The sequence below is a fragment of the Anser anser genome (genome assembly GCF_964211835.1).
Source record: "Anser anser genome assembly, chromosome: 7".
Classification (NCBI taxonomy): Eukaryota; Metazoa; Chordata; class Aves; order Anseriformes; family Anatidae; genus Anser; species Anser anser.
Genome location: NC_139727.1, coordinates 38,938,837 through 38,960,635, shown reverse-complemented (window position 1 = coordinate 38,960,635; position 21,799 = coordinate 38,938,837). Strand labels below are relative to the sequence as shown.

General features: G+C 41.8%; 1 protein-coding gene across 4 annotated transcripts in view; it reads right to left on the bottom strand.

Annotated features, from left to right (window-relative positions):
- Window positions 1–21,799, bottom strand: part of DOCK1 (dedicator of cytokinesis 1) — a 281,002-nt gene that overhangs the window by 104,882 nt on the left and 154,321 nt on the right. For all 4 annotated transcript variants that reach the window (XM_083844832.1, XM_083844833.1, XM_083844830.1 and 1 more), the window contains exons 28-29: window positions 18,773–18,874; window positions 11,962–12,056 (exon numbers count right to left, since the gene is read on the bottom strand). In XM_083844832.1, coding sequence (XP_083700958.1) covers window positions 11,962–12,056; window positions 18,773–18,874 — 197 coding nt within the window. The remainder of the gene's footprint in view (window positions 1–11,961; window positions 12,057–18,772; window positions 18,875–21,799) is intronic.

Here is a 21,799-nt window from a genome sequence, read left to right as displayed (position 1 = left end):
GCATAAGGCCTGCCAATACAAATTGAGCCGTCAGAAAAAAGAGCAAATTTAAGCAGGCAGATGATTCCGTTCCAAGTCAGCACTTCACTTACACAGGTGCGGGGTTTTTCACCCCGTGGTGGTAGCTCTACCAGGCACAGGCAGGCTGTGGAGGAAGAGAGAAAGGCGTTGGGTCTGGCTGCGGGCAGGCAGAGGGGGAAACCTCTCCCATACCCAGCAGGGCAAAAATCTGAAAATCTGGCAGGTGAAGGCTGCTGGCACAGCAAAAGGAAGGCAATTCTTGCATGTGCTGACACCTTTAGCAGCTCAACAGACGCTGGATGAATGTACACAGATATATTTAAAGAAGGAAAATGTTTTTATTTAATATTTTTTTAAATTATTGTTTTGAAGACCCCAAAAGAAAAAAGATCTTGTTAGATTAACTTTGGTGGCTTGCTCAGCCATTCGAAGAACTGGAGCTGTACAGAAGTACTTGAGAGTTTGTGGGAGGGCCAGAACGATTATTTCCCAACACAAATGATTCTGTGAATTCATTACCTTTATTTTAAGGGTGCTCTAACTGTGGTACATGTTCAAAACTAACGAATTCACCTTATCGCTCCAACACGACCGTGCCAAGAACTGCCCAAACGTCACTGTCACGGGCTGCAGCAGCGCCTGCTTAACTCTGACTCCAAACCCTATGCTGAAAAAAGAGAAAGATCTGTCCAGAAGGGCCTGCCGTGCCCTCAGGAGGTGGACAAGAGACTCCTCAGTCCTCCCAGGCAGTGGTACCAACTTTCATGCCGGTGGCAGCCAGTGATCTGGCGCTTCTCTTCTCTCTAAATACACTTTAAACACTTCTTGTCTTACGATCGTACAGTCTGTTATGTCAGAGCATGAACGGTTCTTCATTTTTTCAGCCCTGTTGTTATTCCACTGGTTGTGTTTTCTCCTACTCGAACCGTCACAGCCTGTGTTCTGGAATACAATTCCACATTCCGCACATGAAATACTTGTGATCCTAAAACTTAATAACCGTACAAAGGGCCTCGTTGTCTTCTTGCACTTGGAGGCTGCTGCTCGCAGAAGCCAAAGAGCTCCATAACTGTCAGTCTTTAGAAAGACAAAAAGCCAGGAGAGGAACATGTTGCCAAGGGAAAAGCAAACAGAGGTCTAGGCGTATTTTACAGAAGCGTACTAAATCCGTAATTGTGCCGGTCGGTATTCTTGTAAATTATATTGAAAATTCTTGCAGTAAAGGAACTGGGATTTGAAGCGATGCAGTAAAATCATCACCAATACTCCACTCTTATTTTTGTTTTTGTACAGCTCTGTTCTCCTTAAAATGGCTAACATTGAAAGGAGATGGAGATACAGTAGAAACGGTTATTCTTTTTCCCCTTGGCCACTCCAGCGCGGGGTGGCTGCGGGCAGCGGCCCTTTGGCTCTGCCAGGTAAGGAAGCAGGCCCGAAGGGCCCAGCTCTGTTTGCTGTGTCAGTCCTAAAAGGCACGACCCAGGCAAAAAGTCCCCTCGATGACTCTCCAGGTCTGATAACCCCAGGTATGCTTTTGCTCCAGACCTGCAGAGCCAGCCGTGCTGACCCAGCAGGTGAAGGACGAACTTCTCCAACAGCCCTCCAAATTCCCGGCTCCCTCACCCCTCGGGCTCAAAGCCTCCCGACCTCCTACACCCCCGGCAGGAAACGCGCTTCTTGCGATTCTTCACACTGGCATCAGAGTTTTCGCTGTTTGCCAATAACTCTTCTTCCTGTATCTCAAAACAGCGATTAATGAAAACGGCCAAAAAGACGACCTGGGCTGTTGAGGGAACTGATTTGCCTACGGAAAGTAGATCGATAGGAATCAACATGCTAAAGTATTTCCTGGGATGTCTGCACTTCTTGCCTGGAAGAAGGGAAAGGGGCGCTAATTTCTGTAATTTCTGTAGTTCTGACACTCTTTTTGTAAAAAAAGAAAATAGAATTACAGTGCGGGACTATTGATTTTGCTGGAAAAGTAAATAAAACTTTTTCTGAAGTGTGACCGACCAGCCAAAAGGCCGTCCTCCCTCCCACCCCCGCTGCGTTCCCTTTCCCGTGCCGAGAACAACGAAGCCCCACGGTGAGGGGCAGAGGCAGGGAACTCACAGCCCAGCTTCAAACAAACTGCAAACTTCATTACAAGTAATGGCCAAGAGAAGCATTTAAGCCTGAACTTGCATTTATAAGACAGAAATAAACATTCTTTGTTACTTCTGAAGACCAAAAGTCGTGCTGGTGTTTTTGTTTTGTTTTGTTGGGTGTTTTTTTTTGAACACTGAAAGAGGAAAGGATTAATAAACCTCACCTGCGACAAAGCAGCACACATTTCACTCACCAGGTATTTTAAAATGTGTAATGGTATTAACCTGAACGAGGCTGACATGGAAAAATAACAACTTTAAGTGAAAATTGCTACACCTTCAGTTTTAAAAATAGGCGTCACATGACGCTAGCTTCCACCCTGACCAGAAGCGGAGAGCTGCTGACACGCTTTGGGATTTAACACCTTCAGCTTCGTTTGGTTACCCACTTCGTGACGTTGCTTTCACAAGAACCCAGCATCACACGTTCATGACCATGCCATGCGCTGTGTGCCAAAAAATAAAGGGGCTTTGTACCTGACAGGCGTTGCGGACAGCATTTCCCTGTTTAACTGTGCATGGCTCATCGATCCAGCAGCTGACCCGTTGTGGTGCCCGAGCTGAAGCCGATAACGGAGCCGGCACACCGAGGTGGGTGCAGGTGTCCTTGTGTAGAGGCAGCACACGTCGTGGTGCTGTCGGCAGTGCCTTCCCCCTGCCCGAAGGACGGCAGCTGGGAGCCATGCTCATGGCACCACCAGCAGGTCTCTGCGGCAGCGAGCACGGGGTGGCCTCGGGGATGGAGCCCGCTGCTGCCCGGCGAGCGTGCAAGGACAGCACCCGTGGCGAAGCCATACGCACCCTCCTCGGCGGACGGCCAGCCTAAGGAACTGGGACGAGAGGACGAGGTGCTGCCGAGCTCCAGGCCAGCTCCATCCAAAGTAATCCTCCGCCAGCCCCAACCATCCCTGCCCAAGCCCGGCGGGAGCAGCAGCAGCAGCAGCAGCGGGACACTCCCATCATCTGTGCTCCCGCCACCCAAGGACACCATGACAATTTTCTCAGCCTTGATTTTTGCCGCGCTTATCACCGACGCTTAACTTTTCCCATGGGAACCTAGATCGTGCCGTATCGCAACCATTCTGTCTTGGAGATGTTAACAAACAAACAAAAAAGACGATTTTATAGCCTGTGTTAAAATACCACTTGGGCTTGCAACGTACAGGGCACAAAAGGTAGAAAACAGCAAAATTCGGGTTAACAGGCAGGCACTATAAATGACACCTGCACGAGCACAACCCGATGGGTTCCCCTTGGCGCAGACCGGCTGCAGCTCTCACCGAGCTCTGGGTGCAACACTCCCCAGCTCTGTTTGGCCCCTCTTGCTCCTCACACACTCGGAAATTCAATAGTGGTGATAACACGCGATGCACTTGTAGTGCAAACACTGCTGGGATGCTCCTGCAGCCCCAGAGTTCAGAGTATCTCCCCGCCTAATCCCACCGTTTAAAAATAATTTATTTTTAAGTATGTTTTTTGTTTTGCTGTGTTTCTTTTTTTGTTTGTTTTTCTGCTCAAAGAGTGATTCAAATCCTTTGTGTGCTCCCAAGGAACTTGGTGATGCAGGGACAGAGACCGCTCCGGCACCAAGGCTGAACAGGAGCAGCCGGACAGAGCAGGGTAACGCCGTGAGGAGCATGGCCCCAGGGCTTCATGAAATGAGAAGGGAATATCCATATGCAGCTTCATTGCAAACCCTCGTGGTGGTACAATAACGTGCATTCGAAGGTTCACGAGCTCACCTCCCCCAGCTTCACCTACAGCTAAAACCTAAAACTAAAATTAAAGGAACTCTTCCACTGAAGGATCCGAATTAAATGAAATCTGCCAGGGGGTTCTTTTACGCCTGAAACCAGACCAAAAAAGTATGTAATGAAATATTATTATCCACTATTCAGTGCAGCGCATATTGAATTCTTCTTGAACTGAACCATTTGATAACTAAAGCCATCATGAAAACCAAACCGATAAATGTATTGTTTGGTAGAATATGCTTATGAGTACAATTATCAGGAAGAATTTTAATGTCAAACCCAGTTTAGAATCTGGGAAGGACATAATATACAAATCATTCTTTTGCATTTGAAATTAATTTGGCAGCACTTCTTCAGATCTCAATTAGACTCTTACCAGAGAATTGTCACGACGCACAGTCTAATAGCCACTTGTAGCTTTCTTTCAAAACAGTAGATTAGCTCCAGGAGTTCTTAACACCGCATATATGCGAGTCAGTTAAAAGTAGGTGCAAGCATACAAAATAATTAGTATCTCGTTAAAAGCAAAAAAGCCCATGGACATCTACAGCATACTCTGGATAACGATTTGAGAACTGAGGAAGAAACCACCCATTTGTGATGTTAGCTTGCTTTTGGTTTTTGTAACCGCTAAGCAAAGCTGCTGCTTGCGCTGGGTTTCGGATAGCTGCAATGCCCTATTTTTCTTTTAAAAAATCACATTTCTGAGCCACTTCTGGAAACGACAAACTGTGAGGTGCCTCTCAATTGCTCATTATCTTTTGCAGAACAAATATTTAAGAGTTGATAAAATATATCAAGGAAGATGACCAGCAGTGCAAACTTTTGGCTTAGCAGCTATCCCGCAGTGAAGCCCCATGCGATGTCTTTTATGTACAAAACCACAACAGTCGTGTGTGAGCCTGCTGGACTAAACATTATTCTAAATTCAAATCTCTCTTTAAACTTCTGAAGCTTCATAAGATGCACGTAGTATTCAAAATGTCTTGAAGGGGTTTAAATCTGCCGCCAGCCCAAGGAGGACAGCCAGTTAATGAACTGGAGTGCTTCCAGGTCTAAACCTTGCTGCTTAAAACTTTGCAAGGAGCCAAAAATAGCAAGGCCTTGGAACAGAAAGATATATATATATAAACTTACCCCCTTCATATATGAAACTTCAGCTCAAAACACCAGCAATTAGGATCTATTCTCCCTTTTTTTCTAGTTGAGGAAGAGATCTTCCCCAGCATACAATTCCTGCCTTTACAGTTGCTCTAATTTTCTCATAACAAATAAAAGGTTGAAATGCCACGGAATACATCAGGAATATTTTCAGAAGACATTACCTACTACTGAACAGTGAACATCTGCATATTAGTCTCATGCTCCCCAGTGATATTTCTGAAGCAAGTGCTGAAAGAGGATCGTTCTTTGCCAGCAAGATTGGAGGTGCACCTCACTTGCGCTTCAGGGTGAAATACATCCCCAGCAGCCTTCGCCTGGTTTTAAAGAGGTGACATGGGATGCAGATCTATGCTCCCAGGAGGACAGCAAATCCCATGCACACTTTAGGGACAGAAAAGAGGTTTGTAAAGGGAAGCATAACAACAAACCGCAGAGTAAACAGTCGCAGTGGATGCACGACACAGTCACGCAGCCCGAGCCCACCTTCCTAGCTGCAGAGTGTCTCTGTCGATAAGCACACGAGTGGCTCCAAACACACGAAACCCATAATTTAGGCTGTACAATAACATTTAAAATGGTAACTATTTTAGTCCTGGGAATCATTAGCCCACCTCTAGACCCCAGAAGCCAGGTACGTAATTTCTAACTCAGACCAGCCTGGGTGAAGTAACCTGCTCTGGAGGATGCTCCCACTGTGGAAACCACTGAGCGAAGAGCCCCTGCTGAAGCATATTCCTTCAAGGAATCTCAGACTTTTCAGCAAAGGAAAAAGCCTCTGTTATTTCAAACCTAGCCAAGTACATTCATTTCATTCCCAGGTCCAGTTAATTTGACAGGTACAACACTAAACCAAAAATCCTGCAAGGTCTTTGCTGAAAAGGTCAGTGCATTATGCAACCAGGTTTTATGGACAACAAAAAAATGCCCTCCGTATGCAGAAACAAATCTGCAGTATCTTCATAGCATTTATCCATGTGCACTCATCTATTTCATTTATAAATGAAGAATGAATTTCTGGGCACACGCACTAGTTCTGAAAACTGGATCCTGAAAAAGCGACATGCATTGGAAGATGTTATCCTCTATCTGTGCATTGCCAGTAGTGTTTTTTTGCTACACAGAGAAATATTTGCCACCAAAGAAAACAACAAAATTGCTCACATTCGAATGCTTATTTCATTGCATCCCTAAATAAAATTATTTACTTGTTCAAGTTGCGGGTCTGAACTCTCAAACTTTCTAAATAAGTGAGCAGAGATCAATATACAAAGTATATGAATAGTCAGGAAAACAGTGCCAATTCCTTTTTGTTGGAGTTTTTCCAACTCTTCAGACTCTTCTTAAAAAATGTATCCCATCTCTTCTTAAAATATAATTGCATTTCAAGCACTGCCTTCATCACAATATCCTATTTGAAAATGTAAAACAGTTACTATATTCCACAATAACAAATATTGAGTAAATACTTTAATGATCCATGCCCCAGATACAAGTGCAATCTTTCACATCGTGCCTACTAATAATCACTATGAATATTGTATTAATCCAGGTTTGAACTGTATATATGCAGGTTTTCAGAAAATGAAGGAAGTTTCACAAGTCTTTTTTGTGCTTCCTCCTCCTCCTACCCCATGTCTGATACAAATCTGGCCTTTTTTTTTTTTTTTTTGTAGTTTTCTGTCCAGAATCTTTGGACTCTTTCCCCCTGTTGTGAACTCCAACTCCACCCATCAGCAGTCTGACGCAGATTTTAAATGCAGGCTTTTTCCCTTGCACCTCATCTGACAGATGCAACTTGACTGGCCGATTACATAAGATCTAAGAGCTTATTTTCATACAGTTTTTAAAAACCATGGATGTTTTAGCTTCTATATGCCTTTATAAAGCACAGCCAATTACAGCATGACTTCAATAATTAAGCATAACTTCAATAACCTAAAAAGTACTTTTATTTTGGCTTTGGGTTACTTGTCGGTAGGAATAACTCTCAGGCGACCGCAGCCTGTATTAGACATCAAGGTCCACAGTTGCACAAAACTTTCCTCGGTCCATAAGCAGCCCAGGGCTTGCGCACTGCTGACGGACAGTCACCTACACAGCTGAAGTTCCTTCTGAAGTCACCGCAGAGATCTGCCAGGTACTGCTATGACAACCACGTAGCAGAGCAGCCTACATCTCCCTGCGAGTTCCCAAAATAAACATGTGCATCGCAATCCACTCCAGCAGCAGGAAAAAGGTACGTGTTTATCAGACAGATCTCCCCGATCGTCCTTCTTCCTCTTTCCAAGATTATTATTTTTTTTATCAGGCAGAAAATTAATTAAAATTCTGGATTAGGTTTTCAGGGAGGAAACCCACCTCCACACCTCCACCCACCTGCAAAGCCAACGCAGCACTGGAGGAGAGCAGGTAACAGCCTCCAGATTCCCTGGGCAATGCAAGACGTAATTCCTCTGAAAAAAAAGCATGTAGGCACTAGAAACCTCCTTCTCGCTGAGAAGCATCTTATCCCTTTTCCTCCGACTTCAAAAGGCAAAACAACCACGGATTTTATGTAAATGTGGACATTAGACACAAAAAATAGAACAGGAAACATCAAATTCATTTTTCATAGGCAACTCAGCTTCCAGAGGAACAGTTGCAGATGAAAGTAGCAGCTCGAAATTAATATATCATAAGGTCTACCAAAGGAACTGATCGTCTCAAATGCCAAAAGTAAGAGCAAAGATTAAATTATTTTCATTTACAAAAACGTAAAGAGGAACTGTTTATGTGTTCTGACATATCTGTTTTAAGAGGAACCTAGTTTAAGTTGTCAGCTGCTGACAAAAGTTAAAATAATTTCTAAAACATTTCTGAATCATTTCTAAATACGATTTAGAGGGGAAAAATATAAGCAATGTGAAATCCCTGTTGATGCTTCGACAAATGACATTCTTCCCACTACTTGCAGATAAAACTACTGGAGTGCCTTTTTTTGCAGGACGTCATGGAATGAAGAAGCTGCCTGAGAAGCTCTCCTAGTCCCCATCCTGACACAGAGGAAAAGCTCCCGACTCTTCGCAACTGCTAAGCACAGCTGTCGACGTTCGTTGCAGAGATGAAATATCGCGGTGGCTGCAGAGCAGGGCCAAATGTCACTATTCAGTATCCAGGGTCGGTACAAAGCAGCTATCATATAGCAGCTGTTGACAGAGCTGATAAAAATACTTTCTTTTAATCTGGTAGTATGATGCCTTTACCTTGATGGGAATAACTCTTCCTGAAAATATTAAAGCATATAAACCTTGCTGTAAATGTAATTAAAAGGTGTCCAAATATCTTAAATGGATGTATTAATAACTCCCAACAGCAATATTTAAAACAGCAAGTAGCAGTTTCTTTTAAAGTTACCTCAGCTCACTCTCATTTTTAGGTAATGCGATCATGAATACATTCAGTAGCTCGCTAACGGTTCACCATGTTTAAAAAGTCTTGCTGGAAATTAAAGTTGCAATCGCAAAGTTCACCTCCAAGTTGCAGCTGAGAATCCACCAGCGAAGGCAGGCAGAGTGACAGGGCTCTGACAACTCTCTAGAGATCTTTTCGTCCATTCCCCTTCTCCCCAAATTATAACCAGCAGCTTAACAGATGCTTGTCAAACTGTTTTTAAATACCTCTGCTGCTGGAGACTCTGCAACCGCCCCGAGCAATGCGTTGCAGCGCTCGCTGCTCGAGTATTTCCCCCAGCCTCAAACCTGAATGTGCCTTGCTGCGGTTTATGGCTGGAATTTCGTACATTCATAATTCCACATGGCTCTGAGAAGACTGTTCCCATCTGCTCTGCTGCAAAATTTTGTGTATCTGAAGAGCATTTGTGCTCTTCCAGCCCCTCTGCATTCTCTCTCCTTTAAACTGAACCAAAAGCAATGGCCATTTCAAGTCCATATGTGGATCAAGACTTAATTAAATACCATTTGAATATTCTTTCCACTCACCCACCTCCATGCTATGCCCTACTATGCTATGACCTACTGCCACCCAGTCATCAATTTGTCTTTCCATCTCTGTTGCACGACTATTGCTGTTTACTGAACAACAGCAGCTGACCTGGAGCTCAATCTGACGATGAAAGGGAAAGCCACGCTGTCACTTTGGAAGGTCTCTTCTCCCCTCCTCCAAAATCTCACGCTGCGTGGCACCCGATGAAGCCCCCCTGGCACTACCACGTCTCGCCACGTCTGAGCAGCAGACACCAAACAAATGCCTCCTGGAACGTCCTGGGGGGCGCACCAAAGGACTGCAGTCCTTTACGAAATCAGTACCACTCGAAGCCTTTGACTCCTGATTAACAAATTGTTTCGCTAGAACAATGGACGCTGTTTTAAATTAAATTAGAGGCCTGTAAGTAGAATTAAGTGACACATCTAAGAAAGAAAAGTTAACAATTATCTCATTAGATATGAAGGTTTCTGTGTTCATTTCAGATAGGAGGTGATGTGGCACGACTACCTGTGTTGCTGAAGCAAAGGCCTGCTGAGGCCGGGAGGCAACCCTGGACATGGCCCAGCGCAGCCAGGGCCGGGAAGGATGCAGCACTGAAGTTTGGAAGCAAAATAGGAAATACGGTTGAACAAAGAGTAGTACTACATGTTAAAGTGCTCAGAAGGCATCCCTTAGGAGGTGCTGCCGCTGCCTCCCCTCTTCTCTCCACCCCAGCAGAGAGGGCCCGGAGGTCTGACTTCTACATGAGGTCAGTCCTTCAGTCCTTTGCCCTCTGTTTCCCGCTCCCAGACATACCTCACACAGAGAAACAACCAAGCTCAAAAACATTCTCGATATAATTAAAAATTAGTTCATTTCCTTTAGCTTGTGTCACAGAAATAATTTGCAGAAGTATTTTGTGAGAGGGACACGAAACGGCACGCTCCGAGCCAGTTCTACTGAGAAGAGCTTTAAAAAGACAGAACTTGGTCTTAATTTTTTCTCCTTTCCTTCAATAAAAGTTTATAGGTGTGAAAATAAATGGAGCAGACGGACAAAAAGGTATTTTACAACGCTGCTTCCTGTTTTTGGAAACCACATTAACTTCAACAGGAAAAATGAAAAGCACTCAAATCAATTCAGAAGCATTTACCAAATGAGCTGGTGTAATGAAAATGAACTTGTAAATTAGAGATGAACAACCCCCTTAGCACTGCTGCGGATATTCATCAACACCAGAAAGCCTTGAAGAAAATGAAAAACAAACCAAACGAAACCCCAAATACCCTTTAAATACTACTCAAACATTATATGGGTACTGCAGTTACCCACAAAGAGAGGAAGAGGCGAAGATCATCACAACACATCCTGCTTCTGCTTTTCCAGGACTCACTGTTCAGCTCGGCAAAAAGACCAGACGGTACTCGAAGGATCAGGAAATCAAAGCCCCAAGCCTAACTGAGGGCATCACACCGCGTGTTACTCCAAATTTTCCAAGGGAGAAGCTGCCTGCTAAGGATCCCTTTGCACTTTAAAGTAAAAACATGGGGGAGGGAAACGCTCTTTCTACACCTTTGCTTATACATTTCTGTGACTGTGATTCCACAGTTAAAATAAATAAATAAATGGAAATTGAGATCAGAACCGCACCAAATGAACATTAAGAAGTTATCTGGCAATACCGTGAAGGTAATTTGAGGAATACCCACCTTCATCAGACCTAGGGAAAGAGCCACTGCACCAGTTCAGCCCACAGTGTCCCTGGTTTACTGGCACTAGTGTCCAAGCAAAGACCTTCCTGCTCATGTTTCAACCTCCCCCAGAACTAAGTGGAGCACAGAGGTGCTCTCCTTCCTGAAAGGATGCCAGGTAGCATATGCTGCGAGGGCTTCCAAAGCACCTGCAACAAAATCCTCCGGATAGTTGGAGTTCTTGAAGCAAAACTGCTTTCAAAATTTTTTAAAAAAGAAAGAAACCCAGCGGGCTTCAGATCTTCCTCATCAAGCAATCTCAAAGGGTTCCTGGTTTTAAAACAGCAGGTGCTTTGCGAGCTACAGCCGCACAGGACTGTGCATCCACAGCCCATGGATGTGATTCAAAAGATGGCTGCTTCTAACTCATGTTTACTAGGAAAGGATTTTATTAGGTGGTTAAGACAACTTCAGGAGCTGGGATTAAAATTATGGTGAATTTTTATACTGAAAGTAGTAAGTGTAGTACAGGATTTTATGTAGGTAAACACTGGCAACTTTACAGCCCTGGTAGCTACCAGTAAGCACAGAAGAGATTTCTCCAGGCAACTAGTAAATAAAATGTTTTTCCTTATACTTTCATCACAGTACACATTAAAGCATTTGACGCTCTTAATGGATGTCACAAACATAAAATATTACATAAAGGCGTGTTCAGTAATGACAATGCTGCAATTGAGCAAAAAACCAGGGATTAGAAATATTACAGCTCGTCTCTTCTTTACCAGGCTGATGGAATCTGGGTATAAATGCCCTTTCAGGTCTGCCTTGTTAATACCACTGAAAACATTCCAGAATATAACTCCGTGTCAGCATACAGTAACCACTAGTTTTTGAGGTCATAAGCGAAACGTACCATTGATCTCTAAAGGAATAAATTTATTAATATCAGATATGTATAGTTCCCTACTGAATCTGCAACCTGTTCCAAAATTTTGGCTCTCTGAATGACGCCACCCTTAATTTGGGGTGCCCCAAACCAGGCCCTTGAAACATCCTCCTGAAAAGGCAATTTTTAAATAATTATTTGCATCCCAGAAGGAAACGAAAAAACCCTAGCTGCCGCATTGTGTTTTACTGTTTCCAAGCAACACTGTTGTTTCAGATCAAACGTGAAACAGCCATCTCAGTAAGCCACAGTGCTTTTTCCTCTATACTTACTTATTCTGCATCATGTTCATTATAACCCAGTCGAAGGGATAGACGTTCTTCCCAATGAGATTCTTGAACATGATGAATGTTTCCATCAGAAAATCCTAAAACAAGAGAAAATATTTGGAAGAGACTGCTCTTATAGATCAAAAAACCACAAGTGATAGTGTCAGTTATTAATGACTAGATTCAAGAGGTGCTTTATTGTTCTGCTTCATAAAAAAGCCATTATTCATGTAAAATAAATTTTACTAAGTCATATTTCTATACGATGTATATAAATTCTGCAATGATTCCATTTAAGCTTTTCAGAAACGGTATCAATGGCAATCCTACATCGTGAAGGACTCACTGTATTACTCAGGAAGAAGCTATGGAAAGGAAGCTTTTGCTGAAAAAATGTTTTCTTTTCTATACCGTAGATTCATGCACCGAGTCTCTCTCTGTGCACGCAGACTGTATTGCAGCAAACACGTAGCAACACACGCCTGGTATATACTTGACCTTTTTGGAGGTAAAAATTAGTTTAAAACATACGTAAAAAGCTAAAAAGAGTAAGGCGTTAATTTTAATCTTGTAATTAGACTGAAAATACTCCCTGGCACCAGTTGCTGAGTTTTCCTTCTCTTCCAAGTATATCTGGCTGAAATTTTCCCTTGCTGAAAACAAAATTATGCTTTTTGTTTTGTTTTGTTTTTAAGCCAGAGCTCGGAAATGGATTCAGGTGAGTGCTGCGGTGCACATTACCCACGACCTCAAGTAGCTGGTAACAGTGCTTCTGGTTTGGCCATCAAGAAGCTACGAGAGACTTTCTCCCTAAAGGGAACAGCAGTAATTGCTTCTGCAAGTGAAAATCTGACCCAGAACAAAGTTAATTTAGTAGCGCAAACCAATTTATTTCTACCCAGATATAAACAAACATCTCTTTGGAACAGAAACCTGATGTACTTTACAATGTAAATCATCTTCTACAATTTGGGCATCTATAATTGCTATCTAACAATTTAAGTGATATCAAATGTCCAGAGTAAGATAGAGAGAGGGGAAAAAAAGGAGCTTAATGCAAGCAGTCCTTGATTCACTTCACGCAGAGATAAAAATGAACTTTTATTCTCGTCCAAGGTTAAAATACTTTTCCTTTGCTACAGCTCCTCAGTAACTGTATTAATACTGTCTGTCTTTTAAAATGTCAAATGTCTACAAAAAAAATAAAAAAATTACATTCAGTGGGCTTCAAACTAAGGCTGTTTTTTATGTAACCTTTTCAGTGAGAAACAAATAAGAAGTTACTGCTCTTACACGGATTTCTTCATATGCGAGAGCCAGCGTCTTTGCTAGATTTTATCTTAGGATCCGTTGTTCTTTTAAAATATTTTTCCTGGCTAGAAATTCATCGCTGGTGTGAAACAGGGAGATGCAGAGACCCTGAGGGCACAACGTGGGGATCAGGAAGGGATGTGGAGCTCCTGGCTGCTCGGCTGGGCCCTGTGCACGGCGCAGGGTTTGCTGTGGGGCTGCACAGGCACCGGCCCAGGACCCAGGCCGAAGAGGGCCAACAGCAGCCACAAGACATGTTTTCCCCCTCAAATCTATGACATTACTGAAGCAACTCCCGTGTTCTTTTACCAAAACCACTCCCGACACAACAACATCAAAAAAGATGTTTTGACATTAGCAGGACTGAGGTGAAATTTCCAAGCGCTTGTGGTTCATGAGATGTTACCGGTGCGTAAGGCACAACCCAGCCCGGACACACACCCCACCAGCTCAGGAAAACGTGTCTTCATTTAGCCGATCAAACTGCATACTTTACTGCTCGTTTTTCATGCATTTGGTGAGCGAGTTACATAATCCCTAATAAGCACATTGCATATTTTGCGGCCCAAGCACTGCACCCAGTATTTACGCCATCTAAGTGCATGCTCCCTTCCTGGGGCACGCGCTGGGTGCTCTGCTTACCGATGGGGCTGCTCCACAGCTCAGCAACGGAGCATTTCAGTGCAAGCGGCACCGTGGGAAGGGTCATCCCCTATCCAAGAGAGAAGATCTGAGCTCACAGTGACTATTTTTCCTACTATTTTGTGACTACAGATGTATACTCACTTGGTTTCTTGCTGCAACCCCCACCAATACTTCATTTGCTGCTGGTTTTGGCTGTTGAACCTCTGCATAATTTGCTGATCAAGCTGCATGTGACACTGGATGAATTTTCCTTTTTTTTTTTGATGATGATTCACATTTGTCACTGACCTTAAACGTTGTCCTACACGGGGGCTGAACTACTTTGCTGATTCAGCCCTACATTTTTATCTACTGATATTCGCATTTTAATAGTCCTAGTTTCACCTGGGTACTTTAAATAATGCACTGTAGTAACTAATGTAATTAGTTAGTAAATTAGTTAGTAAAACTAATGTAAATTCATCAACTAAAAAGCTTCTGATGTTTACCTGTATTTTATGTACTCTCAATCCTGTTCTCTTTTTAATTTTATCTTTCTTATAAAAAAGTAAACGGTTTATATGGGATAACTTCTTACTAGGAGCAAAATCCAGCTTTTGCATGGGGAGTGGGAACGGACGGGGGAGCTATCAGTTCATGCTGTGGTGCTGTACAGCCTGTTTACTTTCAGCATACCTAGATTCAGAACAAATTATTCTGAACATTTGAAAGATGATTGAAAAAATGTAGTAAAGGAATAAGGGAACTCTCGATCTCTTGCCAACTGCAGATACAGATCCTGTTCACTGTCCCAAGGAAGCAACATTCACAATAGATGGGACCCCCTCACAATTCCCATCCAGTTACAGAAGGAAACCAGAGCAAGCTCAGCCTTGTAACAGGGAAGGACATGACAGAGGCTTTTCAGCTGAGCCCTCGCCAAGCTGCAGCGTGGAGGCTGTTCCCAGACAGGCGGCTCTCCAGCCCCACGTGGGGACACTTCTGCTGCGGGGTCCCACCACCACGGGAACTCGAAGTCCCACACTCACACTACAACTCGAAGTCCTAGGAGCGAACCATCTTAAGGGGAAGGATGGAGGTGCACAAAATGGTGATCCTAAACATTATATGGAGCTCATCTTCCTACTCACTTCGCTGACCTCAGGGCAATATCCCAAATGCCTTTAGGAGGAACATTTCTTAAAATATTCCACGGAGCAAAACATTAGACCTTGTTTTTGTCAACTAGTATCAGAAGTTCCTCAAACAACCGAATATGAAATCTACCAAGTAAAAAAGGGAGCGAAATCAGTTAGCTCCAGAAATAACCCCACTGATCGTGGATGATGTTTCATCTCAGGATGATAGTAGGCTTGACAATAACAAATTCCTCTTTGAAAAGAAACACCTTAATCCGAACAGCTTCTAAAATTGATCCTAAACAATATATTCTACAGGGAGAGATAAGACTGGTTTTATCACATTCCAGCTCATCTCTTCTAACATTTGAAGGCCAAGAAAGACCATTATAATAATCTAAAACTGACACCTACCTAACACAGGCCATAAAGTTTCATCTAGCAGTTCCAGCACCGAGCTTATAACTTCTGGTTAAGCATAAGCACATGCTGAAGAAAGATTTAAGCGTTTCAAATGGTGAGGAAGCAACCACAGCTTCACTTAAGTTCATCATGTGAAATGGAAAAAAAAATGAAGAAAACACGGTGCATTTCTGTTTGAATTTATCTAGTTTCAGTTTTAAATCACTACTTTCTTATGCCTTTGTGATTAGATGAAATACCCTGTCATAGGAGAGGCCGGTACCAGCTCTGTATGTAGGGACTTTGGGTTCAAATGAAATCAGTTTGGATCCAAACTCTCAAGAGAGGCAAAGAGCACTGGCAGAAGGCTCAAAAATGGTAGGACTAAAAAGAAATGGGGAAAAAAAAGGCATTAAAAAGTTAAACTAAGAAGGGAGAAGGGCCTGCTTTCCACCCAAACCACGCGGTATCAGGTAATATATATAGTTCAGTAGCATCCCACCACTGAAGACAGACAGAAAACAAAAGCGTTAAGAGGAACATGGGAAAATCTGAACCACAGCACTGATAGAGGTAAGGGAGGCAATGCTCCTGGGAGAGCAAGTAAACCCTCCTGTACTGAACAAGATGTGGGTTTTGAATTAACACTGAAATCCCATATAAGAATAAATACTTAAGAGAACTGTAACTCCCTATTTGCTACTCACTGAAAAGGTTATCTATCTTTTTTCATACAGAGAAATTGGGTTGTATCTTCATCCTTTTGTCCTACGTGATGAGCAAATGGGGGTGGGTTTTTTTTTGTGTGTAAAAAAGGTAGTTTATTCCATGAGGTTTCTTTTTATCACAAGATTTACAATGTATTACCATTACACCTCTGACCTTCATTTTTATTACTTACATTTTAAAGCCAATTTAAGATATTATTACTTACCACGAGCATACTACCTATTCAATGTTTCACCAGAATACTACGCACTTTAGTTTCCACTAACATGCATCATCATTTAATCAACAATGTTATTAAAACATTTAAAAGATACATTTTAAGTAAAGGTACAGGGACTATTACACCAACTGACTAAGCTTGGATTAGCATATCTTCTCCTACAAACCACAGTCAGGTGGCGTAACAAGCAGAAAATAAGCAATCAAACGGTATATATGCTGATGGAAAATAAGATTTTAATAATATGGAATAAGCCCATCCACAAAACCCAAGAACACGCAGAACAGGATGAATATACCGGGAGTAAGGACAAAAGAAAAAAGTGATTCATCATGTATCCCAAAGCACTGCATAGCATATAAATCACTCTCTTAAAACAAGCAATTATAAATAGATCACTTGCCAAACTCCAAATGCATAAATACTCTCTTGTTTTCACCAAGGAAGATCTGACCCTAGAGAATCACCTCAGACAATTTACAAAAAAATGACTTTTAAATAAACACTTTTAATTCTGTTAGAATAATCACAATTTCCTAACCGATTTTCTTTCTCTGCATTTTATCATTACGAGGTTAGAGAGCAAACTGCTTTTACCTTTTCCTTATAAAACCCTGTAATCAGTTTGCCTTTTCCAGAGCTACGTGGTTTGAACCACTTTAAAACTACAAAAATATTTGCCTTCGTTAACCGGGAGTGTTAACTCATGCCTTTTCTACATGCTAAAAACATTATTTCACCGAACTAGATACATTTAGCTAGGGAATGCTTCACTGCTAGAGAACAAGTCTTATGAGGAGAAGCTGATGGAGCTGGGGTTAGTTAGCCCAGAGAAAAGGAGGCTCAAGGGAGAACTTTTCACTCTCTACAATTACCTTAAAAGAGTCTATAGTGAGGTGGGGATTGGGCTCTTCTCCCAAGCGCCAAGTGATAAGACGAAGGGAAACGGCCTCAAGTCTCACCAGGAGAGGTTTATGTTGGATATTAGGAAAAATGTCTTTACTGAATGGGTTGTGCAGCACTGGAATAAGCTGCCCAGGGAAGCGGTTGAGTTGCCATCCCTGGAGGTCTTCGAGAAATGTGTATATTTAGGACTTAGAAGTAAGGTTTAGTGTTGGACTTTAGTACTAGGTTAAAGGTTGGACTAGGTGATGATCCTAGAGGTCTTTTCCAACCTGAATTATTCTATGATTATTACTGGAAAACCAAGTGGGGAAAAAAAAAACGCTATCCAAGGATGTGCTTCAAGAAGCCAAAAGCAACTGGGAAGCAACCATTTAATAACGTGATGCTCTTCTGCAGGTCTTTGCAGTTGGACTTTGTCTTCATTCTCCTGAATCAGCTTTGTACTTCGCTCTTCCAGATCTGGTACAAATACATTGAGCAACAGAGGCTCTAGCACCTGATCTGAAAATTGGCACAGGGCAAAGAGCTCAAGTCTTGCAGAACAGAAGCAGAAGTAAGGAGAACAAAAATTAAAGACAAAAAGGAAAACTGGAAAGTCCAAACAAAGAAATTACACAAACAGAAGACCATGGGTTTTGTTCCATTGGGTACAGAAGGAAGAAAGGAATCTAAACAAAGGCCACCCTGAAGATTAAAGCACAGATGAAAGCTGCCTGAAGTGCCTAACAGAATCCCCTGCAGCAGAGTGGGCAATGTAATACAGCTGATCAGACTTCAGGTCATCTGCTAATTGATGGATCTCAGCCAACAAGTTTGGTAGCTACTTTGCAGCATGCACTTGCCATATGGCAATGATGGTTTCAGGTCATTAGAGAATTATCTCCTTAGCTATAAACTCCCTTCTATTATGCTCTAATTAAGTTGTGTTGTAGGATTAGTTAGACTACTGAACGACCACGAGAAGACAAATTTCAATTATTATTGCTTATTTAACAACTGAGGGCATCTTTAAGGTTAAAATGCTTTGTATAAATTTTAAAGCTAGCAGGTCTGCAAGTAAAAGCTATTTAAACAAATGAAGAAAATTGGGACATCTGGGAGATTTAATGCTAGAAGTTCTTTTCCTCAAGAAAGCTTTTTTTTCCCCCCTCTCTCCTTAAACAAAACAGATTTTTAGTAATGACTTGGAATTACTATTTCCTAATACTTTCTTTTAATTACCTTACATCTAATGTCTCAGAGCTTGCGTTGAAAATGCTGAACAGCTCCAGAGATGAGCTGCATTTCTGTGTGCGGCAGGAAGGTTAATTTGGTCCTTTGCAAATTCAGCAAATGTCACACTGCTTTATTAATTATTTTTAGATTACATTTGTAACTTTAAACATTTTGTCCACGCTTCATAAGTATATTTCAAAAACAGGGAAAAAAAAAAACAAACGCAAACTAAGCTGTCTTGTGGAGAGATAAAAGACGTTACACTTACCACAACATCTGACCTCATCTTTCCAAAAGTCTTGATTAAATGAGCGTAGTGATAGTCCTCCATTTGCCTTAAAATGGCAGTCATGCAGGCAACAAAACTTCCCTATGAAAAACAAAAATATAAACAGGTCAAGGATTTAAGATAGGGCAACATAATACTTGCTATCAAAACACAGTATTGTTAGAGAGCTCTACGTAAGAAAGTCGATAGAATTCTATCGTTTAAATTCATTGATACGCAAAATTCTGTCAAGAAAACAAAAAAAAATCTTGAAAAAGTTTCGATATCCAATTTCATAGCTTTATCACCAACTTCACTGAAGATTTTGCAACATATTTTTTCATATAAAAATTGCTCAGGCATTAAAGGCTTTGGAAGGTAATAAACTACTGCTAAAAATATCACACAATATCAGTATTTGCATTTGGGAAGTCAATACTATGCTCAGGGAAGAAATCTCTTAAAACCATTACACTGAGCATCGCAGCCTAACCCCAAGTTTAAATTTATTGACTGGTATTTTCAGATACTGTGACGCTTGAATAAATAAATAAATAAACCAACTAAACCCAGTAAATTCCATGAAAACAGGATAACAAACCTCCCTCTCTCAAACCATGGAAAACATAAGAAGTGACAAAGAAAGTTTAGTCTTTCTTTCTGGCACATGAAAATATCACTCAGGACTCAAAAGCATATTATTATGAAAAACCCCTTCTATTGCTACTGGAAGCTCCAACCCCAAAGTGACATTTCTGCATGCTCATACCCCTTCTGTGACTATCTGCTAAAGACGTGTTGACTGGTTATGGTAATAGCACCCACACCTTCTCTGATATTTAATGAAGGAAAAAAGAAAAAAAAAAGAAAAAGAGAATTATTCAAAAAATAAATGATTCTACATATGGCTTACTGAAATTGTAAATTCACCTTTCTGTGCTGTATTCAAGGTTATTCTATGTCATGCATAGCGTGACACAACATGCAGTGAATTTCTATTCTTTTTAAGTACAGCACAGAGTTTTTATTGTTTAGCTTTAAGATCTTTATTATTTTCAGTTTAGAATTATTTGCAGTTTTATTGCTGCATCAGGCCGAGTAACTGAGATCAAATGCAAAATGACATCAGGTTATAAGTGTGCATTAAAAGCCCTCCTATTTACCCTCCAACCCCGAAACTCCATAAAATAAGCACTCCTTCAATATGTTTTTCTCCTGTGTAATGGGGTTTATAGCTGAACTCCTACAGAGCTGATCTTGTCCAGGCAGGAGCATTCATTTTTTTTACACTATGCAATCGTCTCTGAAGAGAGTTCTTAGGCATACGCAAATGATGAATCTGAAAGGGAAGGGCCACCTGATCCGCTGTTCCACTGCATCAAAAGAACTTTCTACAAAACTACAACGTGAACAGAAGCAGTGGCTGTACAGAAGATAATGGTTACTACTGTGAAATGTAAATAAGACTGGATCATCTCAAAAGAAAAAGGGAAGGCAAAACGATAATTGCCAAGACCGTGTATAACAGGCACTCTACAGAACAGACACCACGGAAGAGCCTACGCCTGCTGGAAGACTTCCAACAGCCCACTTTCAGGCCTATTTCCACTCGTGATGCCACCAGTCCAAGCGATGCTCCACTGAAATTTGATTGTTTTAAAAATTGGCTACGTAAGTCTTGACTCCAGGTGTAATTGAGTCCATCGCGTCTCCAGAGGTTCTGGGGATGGCTCCTAAAGGCTTGGGAGAGCTGAAGACAACCTCTCTTCTGCTCGTGGTACCTTGGTATGGATGGCCACTCTCTTAACGACTGTGCAGTGTCCATTGCTTTGCAAACACATAAATGTGCATTTCCTTCACATAACATTATCCACATGTTTCCATCTAGTCCTTTTCATGTAAACCACCAGTAAATGTCCAACCTCTGCTTCCTTCCAACTCTGTGGTTCCTATAACCACCTAATAGCTTTGATCAGAGTGCTGTTTATCTACCCTTTTGATGTGTAATTTAAGTTACTATACATGGCTGCAACAGCCAAAAGACGAATTTCATAGCTGAAGAAATCCTGATGGCAACTTTGCATATGACGCACTTTAATATCCCCTTTAGCTACAGCAGGAGCTATACCTATCCATGGATGAATTTCACTGCCATTTCCTTCGTGCCTGATGGCGACCCTCTCCTCTCCATCAAGTAGAAGTGAGGACCACTGCTTGCAAACCCCAGCTCCCTCTTGTGCCAACATCTCCACCACTTGCCCAGGGATCGCAACCCTTGCCGCTATGACTGTCCCAGTAAGCCAGGAAAGATGGCAAGTCACTGGCGAGAGAGCTAATTACATCCGAGTATCTTCCTAGTAAGCACAGGGAGATTGGAAAGGACACATGAAAGTTTAATGTCTCATAGTTCAACACACTACGTCTACCGAACGCGTGAAAATGAAAATATGAAAGGTCGTTGAAAACCTTGAATGTTTGCTGGAGAAAAATAAATACGGAAATATAAACAAGCTTAGAATTGCAAATGAAGCACGAATGTGAGGAAATTCTGTAGCACAATTAAATGTTAGTTGAAAAAAGAAAAAACAACAAATCACAAAAACAACTACAGAAACTTGTCAAATATTGTAACGTCAGCTTAGGCTGAGCCCCCAAAGTGGTTTCTACCTGACGCTTCAGGGTCTTTGACAAGTTAATCAACATTATTTTCCATTTCCCTGCATAAAACAATGCACCGTGCCCATCTTCTTAGTATTATCTTGATAACAAAAAACCTTTCCTTCTTTAATATCATATCATCCCCTTACGCCTCCATTGTACTGCACACACACCTCTCTCCTCCAACATTCATCTTCAGATCCCCACCTGCTAAAGAGTGATTAAGGCCCTGCTGGTTAGCAAAATCTGTTTAATATTACAAAAAGTATACTATTAGTCTTCTGCTTACTTTTCATAATTGTCTTTGCACTTTGAGGTATCATTTGCAGCCAGCATGCTCTTAATTACAACACTAATAAAAATTTGCAA